Genomic DNA, 14235 nt, shown 5'->3' on the forward strand with positions numbered 1-14235 from the left:
CATGGTGTAAAAAACGATGGGAGGTAAAAGGAATAGTAATAATAGTCAAATTATCTTTGAGCACATGAAGTCCTCTTGGAAGATTCAGATGTCATTCAGGTTTTGGCTTTCAACAAAACACCAAGACCAAACCACATACAGTGTTCACAGGACTTGCCATTGGAGCCAGACTGCATTCATGTGTTTGCAAATCTCCAGCTCTGCTAACACATGCAAGGAGAGGATATTGCAGAGAGAAACCTCTGTTAGGAAGAAGTCGTGCAAGTCAGAAAAGAGGGGGAGAGAAAGAGAAAAATTGTTTGTAACTGTGGGTGTTCAGGGGCAAGAAAAGAGCTTAAACAAAACTAAATGCTGGAAAATTTAGAGAAAATGTTGAGTATACTTGCTTCAGGTAAAAGAGATCCCCTAAGATCCCTTAGATCCCCTAAGGACAGTCTGGAAGATTTTCCTATATAGCTTCATAGTCCTGGAAACACGAATGCTGGCTGAATCCCAGAGGACAAATATTTGCTAAAAAGATGCTATTATCATGTTGCCATTTGCACTTGAGCTCTAAGGTGTTTACACAGCAGTGGTCAACACAGAAGCAGAGCATGACTCAGAGACAAAGCCGGAGGCAGAGGGTCTCAAAGCACATTTTGGGTATCAGACACCTCTGTGTCATCAAGCAGACAGTATCCAGGTAAACATACATTCTTGCTAACAGCATCTCTTACGCAGCAAATAGTACCCCTTCCCCCAGACCTGGCCTTTCTATCTGCTCAAGAGCCTTCTTCTCTCATGACATTACTGTTCTTGTTCTCATAGGTTTATTTGCCATGTCGTTTGAATCACACACATTGCAAGTATTTCCATACAAATGAGTCTATGGTTCTGTTTTCTACACAGCCTGGGAAACTGAGTGGGACTGACAGGTACTGAACTTTTCTCTCTTTTTTCCCTAAGCATTTTTTATTCTTGAACATCACATAACTTTACAGAAGGCTTGATCCAAACCTGACTTGATTGTAATCAGAATTATAGGAGGCCCTCAAAAAACCCCACTTTCTAGGGTTTTTGGAGTCCTACTCCTTTTTATGCCTTAGGAAAAGCCTCGCTGCCATTAATTTGTTGCTGTTATTCTTGCTATCAGTTGTAGGCATGTGCATAATAAAGAAATTGTTTCTCCGTGTGAAATGCATGACCTGCTTTAGTATGTTTGCTCCTCACGAGCATCCAAAGCTTTTCTAGTGTCTCAAGCAGCAAGAGGAAGCTGTTGATTCCTGCTGGGCTGCAGTGTTCACCTCCCAGGAGAGGATAAATCGGGTTACACTGTATCTCCCACACAATCCATAGGATTTTTCACTCCTTTCAAGTTCAGGGTCAGTTTTTTTTCTACTGGGTATATCCATGCATCTCAGAAGGTAACTGGATTATACAGATTCAACTAAAGGGATAATAGGATTTTCTGTGTGTAAAGAATGGCAGCTGAAAAGAAATATCTTGACATGTCAGAAGAACAAGGTCCACTGAGTGAATCATGAACACAGAGCTAGCATGTCATAATTTAAAGAAGAAAATTGTATTTTAATAGCAGGATCAGTGCTTCTAATTGCAACTTCATGGTTATGTGCCTGTAATTTAAAACACTGAGGATATGACTTATGGAATAGAAATCAGATAAGCATCATTCTATCAATGAATGAATCCTAGCAATTAGCTCCCTGCCCCATTCTGCCTTGGGAAATCCTCCCTTGGAAAGGAGGGAATTAATATTCTACACATATCTTCTGTGAAACTAGGGTCTACAGAGAGAGATGGTTTCTCAGAGATACAATTCATGAAATCATATAAAAATGACATTTTAATGAAGAATCCTAAGCCATATTTTTACATTAATAACATTAAAAAGATACCATGAATGTGAGATCTAGTTACTTAAATAGTTATAGGATTGGTCTGTGAGGCACAAAGCTATTCTGGCATTCAAACTGTTCTCTATTTAGGGGTGTGCACGTGGAGCTCCAACCTCCTTTGGGTAGATAAAATAAGGGGCAGAAAAAGGGGAGTCTTACATATATTCACATGGTATAGCTATTGCTTTTGAAATTTGTATCACAAATTACATTTCAGTAGCTTTTCTGTGCACACCAAATGCTCACATCTTACACCTGTCAGCCTCATCTCATTTTTCAAATTTTACAATAGCAGTTCCCATACCCGCTGAAAACATTTTCATCTTCACTGTCCCTATAAAGACCCTTATCAACAAGCAGGAGGAGTAGTGGGATATACAGTGAATCTATTCTTAAGCTGCTAACAAAGAGGCAAATGGGAGAAAAAGGGGAGAAAAACGAAGGGAACTGGTCTGCATGGGTTGGTGCTCACGCATGTGGGGCTTAATATAGCCCCATTCACTCTGACAAAATCCCAGCTTTGAATCTAAGTGAAGCCATGCCACTGACTTTCCTGTAAATAGCAACTTGCTATTTCCCAGCTACACACATTTGAGATACTGCACAAGAGGTGGATAAAGGTTTTTTTCAGACTTCCCATGCGAATTTTTAATTAACAGGGAAATACATCAGCACCAACGTGACATATGGTGCATTATTTGGTACTTACCAGGTATGTAGTCACACAGTCTCTCCATGGCTGCCTTTACTGTGCTGTTGTGCCACTGTGCAAGCTGTTCAATGACAGACACCACAAGCACGCATCCTTCAAGAGAACAAAAAACCAAGAAGAGGGAATACTGTTATTGGTGAAATGCTATGAAGCACCCTGTACCACAGAAGTATTTGTGGCATCTTTAGGCATTACATTTCTTCAGATGCTCCATGGCAGTTGGGTGTTCAAGGGGAGAAAATACCACTGAATTCCTGTCTTCATTCAAACCCTGTAAGTTACTAGAGAGAGGATGCTGATTCCAGAGGAGCATACAGAACTGAGTGGCTTTTACAGCAGTGTTTTGATGCTCCTGGAAAAATGACTCCATTCTTTCAAGGTTGGAAATTGAGGAGTGGAGGGGATAGCCACTGCTACAATTTTCTGCCTGGTCACCTGCTCTCTCATTTTATCTCACAAGAAAAAAGGCACAGGTCTGTACTTAACAGGACTTTTATACCCCTCCGCACAAGCTGCACAGAGAGGTACTAAAACTGGAAACCAAATGTTTGTGACTGCCTACAGAAGAGAAGTCACACCAGAGATGTGTGCTGACCATGACAGAGCATTGGTGGCACAATTTCTTCACAGACTTTCCTGTGAAGCCCAGTGATGCTCAGCACACGCAGGGCTGCTGAGCCCAGTTATTTATGCCTTTGTTAAAACCAAAATGTCTTCACAGTTCATTCTGCTCTGCCTCTGTGGTTGGAAAGAAACCACTTCACCACTTCCTATGCCCTACGAATCTGGTTATTTCTCATCACTAATCTGGGTGTGAACAGGGCTAGCAAAGTGTTTTTTGAGATCTGCTGCACTTTTTCTTCTGCTGTTTTGGGGATTAAAGAGATTCAGTGTGAACTCCATGGAACAGTCATTCAAACTCCACATCATGAGCATTCATTTCAAGTCAATTTTAATTTGCTTTAGATCAGCATTGTGTTTTCTCTGCAGTGGCCTCACCATTTTACGAGGAATACAGCTTTGGTGATGCCAAGTCTGCCCACTGTAGTCAGACCTGTCAGTCAGAGTAATGGCCCTGCCCAGACTCAGAACCTGTGCAAGAGGCAGGTATCCCGGGCAAAAAGGAGACAAGGAGCCAGGGTGCCAGTTTCCAGCAGCCTGAATAAAGATTTATCTTTGAAATCCCTGTAACTGAATCCTGTTTCCTCTCCTGTGCAAGCAATCTCATCTCTGAGACTTGCTCTAGCAGGGTCTAGAAATGGAGGTGAACTGCAGCAATTTGATGTGGCTGCAGACTCATGTTTTTCCAAAGCTCAAGAATATTAATGTTCAGGTCTTCAGACTGGAACAACTCTTCAAAGTGAGTTTCTAAATTCCTTCACAGCACCCCTACCTATTTGCTATTAAATCAAAGTGCTGTTTTTCAACATAAATAACTCTGATGCTTCTGTGGCAAGTAAAAGAGAAGGTAGGGCAATTGGAACTTGCTCTAAGACCAATTTCTTCTTCTATCCCAAATACAGTAATCCAGAAGAAATTACAGTGATTTTGTCACTTCTTTTGCAGGGATAAAAGCCCACTTCTCCATACTTATTAAATAAAAGGCTCACTCAAGATCCTCTGCAGAATGATTTATAAAGCATGCTAAGAACCATTACCTCCAGTCAGCCTAAAAGAATTGAAGAATAAATGGAGACAGATAGAACCAAGAAAAGCTGAAGGAAGACATTCCTTCTTTCCTGCCCCCCTCCCCAACACCCTGGTAGCCAGAGGCTATCTAGTCCCAGGAATTAACAGGTAATTAAAAACACAAAACCCCAAAAAAGTTGAATAATAAAGCTGAAAAAAACCCAAAAAAGTTGAATAATAAAGACCCAAACTAAAAGTAAAGGGAAGGTCGGAGATGAAGGGTGTAGCATGTTCAAGTCTTGGTCTCAAAGAACAGGCCAGGGCCCTCTGGTCCAGGTTTAACCTTAATACAGCCTTATCATAAAACAGTTTGGGTTGGAAGGGACCTTTTTAGTCCACGCCCCCCGCAGTGAGCAGGGCCATCTGCACCTAGATGAGATTGCTCAGAGCTTGCCCTGTTCAACCTGATCTCAAATGTTTCCAGGGGTAGGACATCCAGCACTCCCACAGTTGTGGGGGTGGACCTTAAAAGATTGCAAGAGACTTCAGCTGTTTTAGTGCAAATCCTGCCCTTCACTGGCCTCAGGGACAGAAAACAGACCCTGGATCCTTTGCCAAGGTAGTGTGGTAATAGCCTTGCTGGACTGACACTCTTTAGCACTGAGATGGCACTGCACATCCTGAAAACATGCCATAGCACCTCGTCTAAAAGTCATTACATAAAGGTTGTATTAACACACATGAACAACCCACTGACAACAAGGGCTACCCTATGCCTGACTTCTATGTCTATTTTATTCATGAGGATGGAGGCTCAGATAAATTAAATTACCTAAATGATAACTTAACTGCAAAACCACACAATCTTTCTGTGCTTTCCTTTCTACTCTTACCAAGGTCAGATGTTCATCTATCAATCTTGCTGTCTAGAAGTCAGAAAGACAAAAAGGAGTCCAAGCAGAGAGACAGGGAGAAGCTGGTCCTTTCATATTTTCCAAGGTGCATAGCTTTTGTAGTTTTAGCTCTCATTCTTCTGCATCATGAGATTGAGAGTTCTACAGATCATAGAATTATTTAGGTTGGAGCTGACACCTACTGCATCAGAGAGTAGTGTTGCTCATTTTGACCAGGTGCTCCTGCACCTGCAGCCAGGGGCTGCAGACAAAAGGGATTATGGACAAATAGCTCAAAATCCAAGAAATTGGGCTGAGGATAAAAATACCATTGATATTTCCATTTTTCTCTATTATATAACAAGACAATCTCCACTGAAGATGTAAGTTTCTCTCTCATGTTTGTCCAAGAACCACAGAGGGAGTGGGGGAAAAAAAAAAGCTATTTTTGGTTCAGCTCTACAAAACAGAAACCCAATTTTTAATTACAAACACAATCATGCAGGTAGCCCCACTCAAGGAGCAGTCTCATAGTAATTAAAAGAAAATTTTTTATGTTGATTAAGTCAGATAGACACCTTTGTGTCTATTGAACCAGGCCCAAAGGCAAATCTGCTTCACATGAGGATTAGTGGAGCCAACACTGAGTCTGAGCAGTACTTAATGCAGTACCTCAGGCTACTAGATGCTATATGAATATAAATAACAATAATAACAGCCTGATTACTTGGGAAAAAGCACAGAGCTGAACTTTAAAATGTTTGCTCTCATAAACTCATCTTCACTATCAGGGAGGATGTTTCCACCCTCCCCACTCTGTGCACTTGCAGACCACACCTTCATTATCCAAATGCTCCCCCCTCAAACACAGTTATTCCACACGAAACGCCACGCTCCATGGGACAAGCTGACAGAGAAAGTCTTGGCTGACTTTCAAAAGTATCTGCCCTTCCTTAGGCACAACAGTTGGGGTCTCTGGAAGTGAAATTGGAGAGTCTCCAGGTGCTCTGGTAGGAAAGGTGCTCCCAGGGAGCACATTCCACCAACATGTACTCTTGCCTGGTCTGGTCTCTGTCGTCCCCATCTGCCTGAGCTTTTATCAGTTGCCCTGGGTTGACCTCTCCTTCCTCCTTGTGGTCTGCTGCCCTGGGCTGTGCCCTGGGGGATGCTTGCTCATGTGTTGGCTCTGCTGACCTCAAAGCCTTTCATTAAGGCTGATGTCATCAGGAGAAGTTTTTGGGCTGGAGATTCTAAAATACTCAGGAAAAACGTTGAACCCTGTGAGGAGAGAGGAGGAATGTCCTAATGGGACTCATTGCAGCAGAGGCAGCCTAACCTACACAGGCTCCCTGTTTTTTTTCATGGAAACATGCCTCCCCAGTAATTCAGATTTATCCTCTAGGAGAACTTATCTCTGGTGTTGGGCTATAGGTAAAACTTCAAAAGGTTAGTGTCTATAAATGAAAGTTAATTCAGACTACCCATGCTTTTACTACAAACCTGCTCTATTTTTTATCATCTTCCTCTGGATTGAGTGGCAGGAAAAAAAATGCTGACCAGTTTTCCTAGTTATTAATGGGTCTTAATTCCACTGGCTAAAAATGGAAAATAATTATATAGCTAAAAAGGGCAGGGGAAATCAGATGTCTTTGACTGTAAAAATCTCACTGCTTTAATTACTCATGACATGTGCAAGAATATAAACTTTTTAGTACTCTGGCATCAGTAGAAAAGCATGTCCAGATCTGGCCAGTCATTAGCAGCTATTGCTTCCTTTTAATTTACTAGATATTTAGATATGATTTATTTCTCATCATGAGCTGGACACATATAAGGCAACGTAAATAGGCTTCATCATTAAATTACTATCTCTCTTTTTATTATTTTTTATTTTTTACTGTTGCACATGATTTACTTTAGAAACAACTTTCACTAAGTTGATTCTGCTGTCTCACTTCAATAATAGGTTTCAATACCTTGACAGGCTGAAGGATGTTTTTCTCTGAAAGAAATTCATTGGTATTATAATACCTACCAGGCATTAGAAACTAGAGTCTGGTATTAATAAATGCCTGTCGCTTTTAGCGATGGCTTGTCCCATCTGCTATTAATTTCTGAAGAGATAAGACAAGGCCATAACCATTTTGCTCAGTTCAGTAAGGTGAAAACTCACATATCAGGAAGTACTTCTTTCCATATATTTGAAGGTAGTGTGTAATAAAAAAATGTCATTTCCAATAAGCACAAGAAAAAAAAATCATACCCCAATAATAAAATCAGAACTAGAGGAATTCATTGCTTAGCTGTGAAGCCTCTGGCAGTTTGAGCAGACTATTTAACTTAATCCACTTCTGCTGCACAAGTTTGAAAGGCTCTATAATTAGAATTATACCTAGGGATGTCAAAAAGTATCTGGATAGAGAAAGCTGCCTCTCTGTTTTAGATTTGTAGGTATATGTGCCTGAATAGAACTCTGTTAAATGGGTTTTGTGGCACCTGGCACATCCTCTTTTGCCATCCTTTGCTCATGTTTTTGGATGCAGGATTTCTTTGTCACCTCTCCAGCCATAAATTAAATGTACCCCTAGAATACAAGCAAGACATAAGTCCAAACAATGGCCTTGGACACAAATAGCTCTCTGTAAATACTGCTGACCAGGCTGTGACCACTCTGCAGCCACTCTGCTTGCTCCTGGTAGAGCAGGACCTGGAGCCTTGTTTGGTGACAGGGCAAACCTCTGCCTCAAAAATCTGTCTGCTCCAGCCTGGCTCCGTATACATGAAGTAATTTTTCACATTCCTGGCTTTATACAGAAGAAGAAGGCTTTCCCAAAACAGAGTCTTAGCTTCTTGCATTTATGAACAATGCCAAGCCCCAAGGCATTTCTTAAAGCCTACAGGTGAGGAGACCCAAGAACCTGTCTACAAAAGAGGATATTGCTACTCCTTGTGCTGACGCTGCTGTTCTGGCATAAAAACACCTCTTTCCAGATTAGATTTACCCAGTTCCAGTTCAACCTGGAACAAGACATTCTTCTTTGAAACTCACATGGGGAGCTAATAAGAGATAAGGTTTCCTCCTCTGAGATGAGGACATCCATGTGAGTATTCTAGGTGCAGGCAGACCCTGGTTATGCAAAGTTACAATACAGGAATGTTTTCTTTTTCATATAATCGTAGAATGGTTTGGGTGGAAAGGGACCTTAAAGATCATCTAGGTTGAAACCCCCAGTCATGGGCAGGGACATCTTCCAGTGCACCAGGTTGCTCAAAGCCCCGTCCAACTTGGCCTTGAGCACTGGGGCAACCACAACTTCTTTGGGCACTCTGTGCCAGCATCTCACTTACTGTATATTCCTTTGCTAATAGGGGCCAATATCCATATTACCTTCCTGCACTACTTCTCATTACTGAGCTGATACTTTCAAAGAACAGCCCTTTATAACCTCAAGATTTCATTCCAGCTCAATGAAATATTCAGCTCAAATGACATAACCGTATATGCAAAGTAAGAACACTTATCTTCCCATATACAGCCAGAAGATTTGTTGCTTTGAAAGGTAATTTGGAAATGGATCTGAGTGATAAAGTCCTTTAACTCAGACTTTGCTTCCTATGCCATTTACAGAATTAATGTATTTTACAGAGATATTGAGTGATGGAACATAATTATAGGTATCCATATTTAAATATGTTGGCATATACAAGACCCTTTCACCTCTAATTTCCTAAGTCTTATGAAATATCTTGGAAATACTAAATGGTGCACTATTGACAAACCTGCCACTGAGCACTAAATTACACAGTGACTAAAAACATTTTTAAAATATTAATATCAAAATAGCAGCATTTTGAGTGCATTTGTAACAAAATTCCAGCAAAACCCATAACGTCAGTTATTATTTCTGTTGCTCATGCAAAAGCAGTGGGCCACCTCAGGCACCATAATTTCAGAGCTCCAGTCATTCATTTTTGTTTCATTTAGACATACAACAAGGTCTCTGATACAGCTATGACAGTGCAGAAAATTCAGTTTCCATCTAGTTGGAAGACTCTGGTATCCATACCTGGCAGCCAAATGTATCCCTTGTGTTTCCTACTTTATACTTTAAAGACCCCTAATTAACAAAATCTATAACCCCAGGCATTTCCAACAAGAATGTTTTCTGTATTAATTAATATGAAAAAAGCCCCTCTGTTTGTATGTGTGACACAAACATATTTTTCTTTTCCAAACCAGGAAAGGGTATTGAAAATTAACTGAAGCCCAAATGCTGGTATAGTGTTAATGTAGGTGGATAACTTTATCCTTGTTGTAAAGGCTTCACCATTTCAGGATTCTAAATGCAAGAAACCTTTTTTCAGATGTACAGTTACAAAAAGCAGCAAAAGTGATCACCTTAAACATGAGCAGTAGTTGCATGTAGGGTTAACACATGAACAAGAGTGAGAGGCACACACGTGGGAATCAACATCCAATCAATAAAATTATTATTATACACAAGGCAAACATCAGTAATGTAAAATTTACAAGACTACCTATGTCTACATATGCACACAGATGTGATTGTGTATTTACACACACATAGATATAGATGTGTTGGCATGGTGAGCACATCTTTTCATGGTAATCAATAGACCTATATACATTTTACAGTCATAAGCTTTCAGTAAGACTGGGAGTGATTTTGGAAATTTTTACTATCAGTTGCTGAAAAGTTGCTGAGTGGTTGCTTTAGTATCTCTACTGTACTATTCCCATACCTGTGTTTGTTCTAGCTAAAGTATAATCATAGGGAAAAATGTTATGGTCAAATTTAGTATTTATTGATGATCATCAGGTCAAACTTTGTTGCTGATTAAAGGGAGCAATGCTGGTGAAGTGAGCAGAGCTGCTATGGCTTGGAAACTGACTTAGCTGTAATCAAAGTTGATTCTCATCCTTTTAGAGTAAAATACTTTGTGGTGCTACACTGATATTGGGCAAGGCTTTTTTACAGAACTCACTGAGCTGTAAATTATATTTTTTGTCATGGTGCCCCCCCAGACAATATGTGCACAGCCACTCTTTCTGAACGCAGTTGTTAAAAGCCTCCAACTCCATTTGGCATGTTCCATTGTGCGAAGTTATCGCGAACTCCCAACGTCATTGGTCCTGCTGCCACTCCAAGGGGCATATTTCATCCCTGCACTCATGCACAGCTAGACAAACTGCTGAGGACAATGACTATCATGCAAATCAGCACAGGTAGAGGTCAGCATTTTACTCTGCTGGTAGCTCAGAAACACCCATCCTTTAATGCAATCAGAGCTGAAAATACGTTTCAAAAACATGCTTCTTCATATGCTAGGAGCTGTGTGCTCCTGGCTGAATGGAGCTGGTGACCCGCAAAGGCTGCTGAGAATGGCATTATATTGAGCACAAAGATGGGGAAATTTGCTTTTCTGGCTGCTGACACACAGGATCTCTGCTTCCTAGCAGAGAACTGAGAGAGCACTGCTGTCTGGCCCTATTGAGGGCTCCCTGACTAAACACCTTGTTCTGAAAAGGGCAACCAAAGTTAACCGCCAATAGAGCAGGGCAGTCTGCTGTGGGGAGGGGAAACAAATAAATGCTGCTTTTTGCAAATGCTTCTCACAGTCACAGCACAGAACTCCAGAAATGCTGGCCTGGAGTAAGTCCTCCTACAAACCTCTGTCCTAGCAGGTGATCTACACTGTCTAGGCCATTGCAAAGGGACAGGGCAGACACAATTTGTAAAGATGTCTAAGATTTCTCAAGAACTTATTTCTCTGCTCACTTATCACTGTCATAGGAAAATCCTCTTCCTAACCTGAATGTCCCCACTGGTACCCATTTCTGTTCCTTTTTGCCATAGCTCTTATGAACCTGGAGAATGGATCACGCCTGTAATGTTTTCACGGACAGATATGTCTTTTCTCAAGTTTTCTTCTTTGGACTAATTAACTCTAATTTATTCACTCTTTCTTTTATAGCTTATGCTTGTTTTTCTCTGAAACCTCCTGTCACTCTGCATCATTCTTGATGCAAGGCCCTAAAAGGGAAGGCAGAAATTCCTCTGAGGCTTTGTCAATGCTGAGAAAGGTAACAGGTTACTTCACATGTCTTGCAAGCTGACTTCTGTTCGCACGTCTCGGTGCGCGCGTGCTGTGTGTGCTTCGTGACAGCATGCCATCCTTGTGCCACTACAAGCCCAGATGATCTTCCTTAGGGATGTTACCCAGCTGGTTGTTCCTCATCTGCTGTGTGTGTCACTGACTGTTTCTGCTCAAGTGAGTGCCTTCAACATTCCCATATTGAAATTACCTTTTCAGATGCAAGTACTCCAAGTTGTCAAGCTTGTTTTGCATTTAATTCTGCCCTCCATTTTACTTGCAAACAATTCCAGCTTTATATGAACTGATTTAATTTAATAGCACGAATTTCATTATCCTGGCTAATTAAAAAGGGGAATGCTAGTATATTCAAAAGAGAAGTTCAAGAAAGAGCTGATTTTGTCCATCCTTTTGCTTAGGGAGTGAGTCACTAGTATTTATTTTCTGAACAAGACTACCCATCAGTTTTGTTCTGCCCTATAGAAGCTTAATCACTGTCACACATCTCTCAAGCATAAGATTAATGCTGATATAGTGCCAAAAGCCTTACAAAAGCCCAGCTATAATATCTGCTTCTTATTCCGTGCCTACATGGCATTACCCCATTGGCAAAGAAAATTAGATTGATCTGACAGTACTTTTGAAAGATGTTTTAAAAGTTTTATTAACTATTGCAGAATTTTTCTAGGATTTGATGTTTAACTGACTGATCTACTATTCCCCAAATTTCCTTTCTTACTATGTTGAAGGGAGATGAATACAGAAGTTCCTGTCTGTCTTTCAGTGCCTCCCCCACTTTCTGCATCCTCCAGGCCAGTGTCTGCCTTTTTTGATGTTGCTTCAGGTACGTCTGAATGGAGTCACCTTTGCTAGAGAACAGAGCAATTAGCGAAAAACCTTGAAGGGCTCTGTTGTAATTAAGGGTGGAATTGAATAAAAGCTTTAAAAATCAGTAGAAAAATGATGAAACATTAACACCAGTGTCAACAGTTTACCAGTGTTACTGTACTGTCTTTCGGTACCTTAAGATTAACTTAAGTAAAACTTTGCTTGCCCTTTGAAATTGGCAGCATTTTCCTCATTTAGATGGGAAAGTAAAGACCTGAGTATATGAAGGGTTCATTCATGTCTAATTTTTGAGAAAAAAGTACACAGCATCTCTTTCTCAGGATGCCACACTGAAACAGCCAGGCTGAACTCAACAAAAGGATTTTTAGGCCTCATCCCAAATAAATCCCTTAAGCCATGCTGCCCATCAGTAACAAACCCAGAAAAGAAAGCCAGAGTCAGCATCCAGCTCCCAAACCACTGCACAGAGCAAAACCTCACTGCCTTTGCAGGAGGAAAACAGCTTCACAGGCTTTTGCACGTAGGAAAACTTACAAAAGCCCTTTTATCTCTCATAAGGGAAAACCAGAAAAATATATCACATGCAAAGCATGCAGAAAGCCCAGAGGAAGGTCCTGAGCTGATTTCACGGAATGCAAAAGTGGTGGCATTTTAGCAGCCTGGGGAGAAAGGAAATACTGATGGAGAAAAAAGACTGTCAGATGTTGGGAAAATTTTTCTTGTGACCAGGCCAAAGAAAGACTATTTATCTGATTGTGGCTAGGTACTGCTACAGACCAGTTATCTTAGATGGTTAGGAATTGCTTAGGTATACTACATCTGATCCTGTAGTTGGTTGGGTTATTATTGGGTGCTTTTCCCCTCTTTGCCATAGCTCTAAAGTGCAGTAGTATTAAACCCCCTTTTATAGGTGGCAACCCTCCAGTTGTTTTGTCTGTGCATCAAGTCAATTATGAAAAGCCCTTCTCTGAATGAAGCAGCCAGATCTTTCAGGAAAATGCAGAAAAATGATGTGACTCTTTCTACAGTTAGTGAAAGGTGATTTAAACTGCTGTCTAAACGTCACCAGAGGCACACCCTCCTCTCCTCCAGCCCTGTTCCATATCAGCACATAGGTGCCTACCCAAAATACATTTCCCAGGATCTGCTAAGGGCAGGGAAGCTCCTTGAATTGCCTGGATGCTTTGCCAGTATGACTGGAATATACTGGGGCAGATGGTGGTGCCTACCCAGGGAGTGCTGCAAGCAAGGGGAACAGAAGGAGGAAGCAACCAAGTTGTATCACATTGAACAGGGGTAACAGGGCTGCACTTTGCTCTCCTGTCATATTATTTCCACATACTTCTTCAAGAAGTGTGATACTCTCAGTGGAAAGTCTTAATGGAAAATATTTTCTTGGTTTTGTTACTGAACGAGCATTCACTTTCTGACTGGGTTTGGCTACTAACATAGCAAACTCAATCATGCAGGTGACACACAGGAGTCATCAGAAATTAAATTTGCAGCCACCTCATTTCCCTCACAAAAGTGAGGCACATAACTTTGAAAGGTTAGACACTTGACCACACATTTAAACTTGAATGAAAAAATCCATTTCTTCAAGGAAATCTCCTACGCATTTAGAAATAGGAATTTCTCACATTAAAAATTAGATAAGATTTAAGGAAGAAATTCTTCATAGTGACAGTGAGAAGGCATGGGAACAGGTTGCCCAGAGAAGCTGTGGATGCTCCATCCTTGGCACTATTCAAGGGCAGTTGGATGGGACTCTGGGCAAACTGATGCAGTGGAAGCTTCCCTGCCCATGTCAGGGGGGATGGAACTACAGGGTCTTTAAGGTGTCCTCCAACCCAAACTATTGTATCATTCTCTCTAATTCTATGAAATCATCTTGGCCTTGATCTATAAGGCCAAGAAGACACAGAAGAAGTACCCATGTCTCTTTCTCATTACCTTCCCAGATGGCAAACTGAGCCAACTAAGTATCTGGGGTTGAGCTGTTGGGAGGAAATCACAAGCTGATTTTGCCTTACTCTCTGCTCCAAAGAGGGCTGGTCACTGATTCAAATGCAAGAGCTGACATTACCCCTGCTCCAAGCCATGGCAAGTGCAACCATCAATTCCTCCGTACCTTCCCTTT

General features: G+C 41.1%; 1 protein-coding gene across 3 annotated transcripts in view; it reads right to left on the reverse strand.

The window, feature by feature from the left end:
- The window catches only part of AOAH (acyloxyacyl hydrolase), a 74906-nt gene that overhangs the window by 58115 nt on the left and 2556 nt on the right, over nucleotides 1–14235 (reverse strand). For all 3 annotated transcript variants that reach the window (XM_083868524.1, XM_083868523.1, XM_083868525.1), the window contains exon 3: nucleotides 2605–2700. In XM_083868524.1, the coding sequence (XP_083724650.1) occupies nucleotides 2605–2700 (96 nt within the window). The remainder of the gene's footprint in view (nucleotides 1–2604; nucleotides 2701–14235) is intronic.

Source organism: Zosterops lateralis, assembly GCF_965231275.1.
Source record: "Zosterops lateralis genome assembly, chromosome: 1".
In the NCBI taxonomy this organism is placed as follows: Eukaryota; Metazoa; Chordata; class Aves; order Passeriformes; family Zosteropidae; genus Zosterops; species Zosterops lateralis.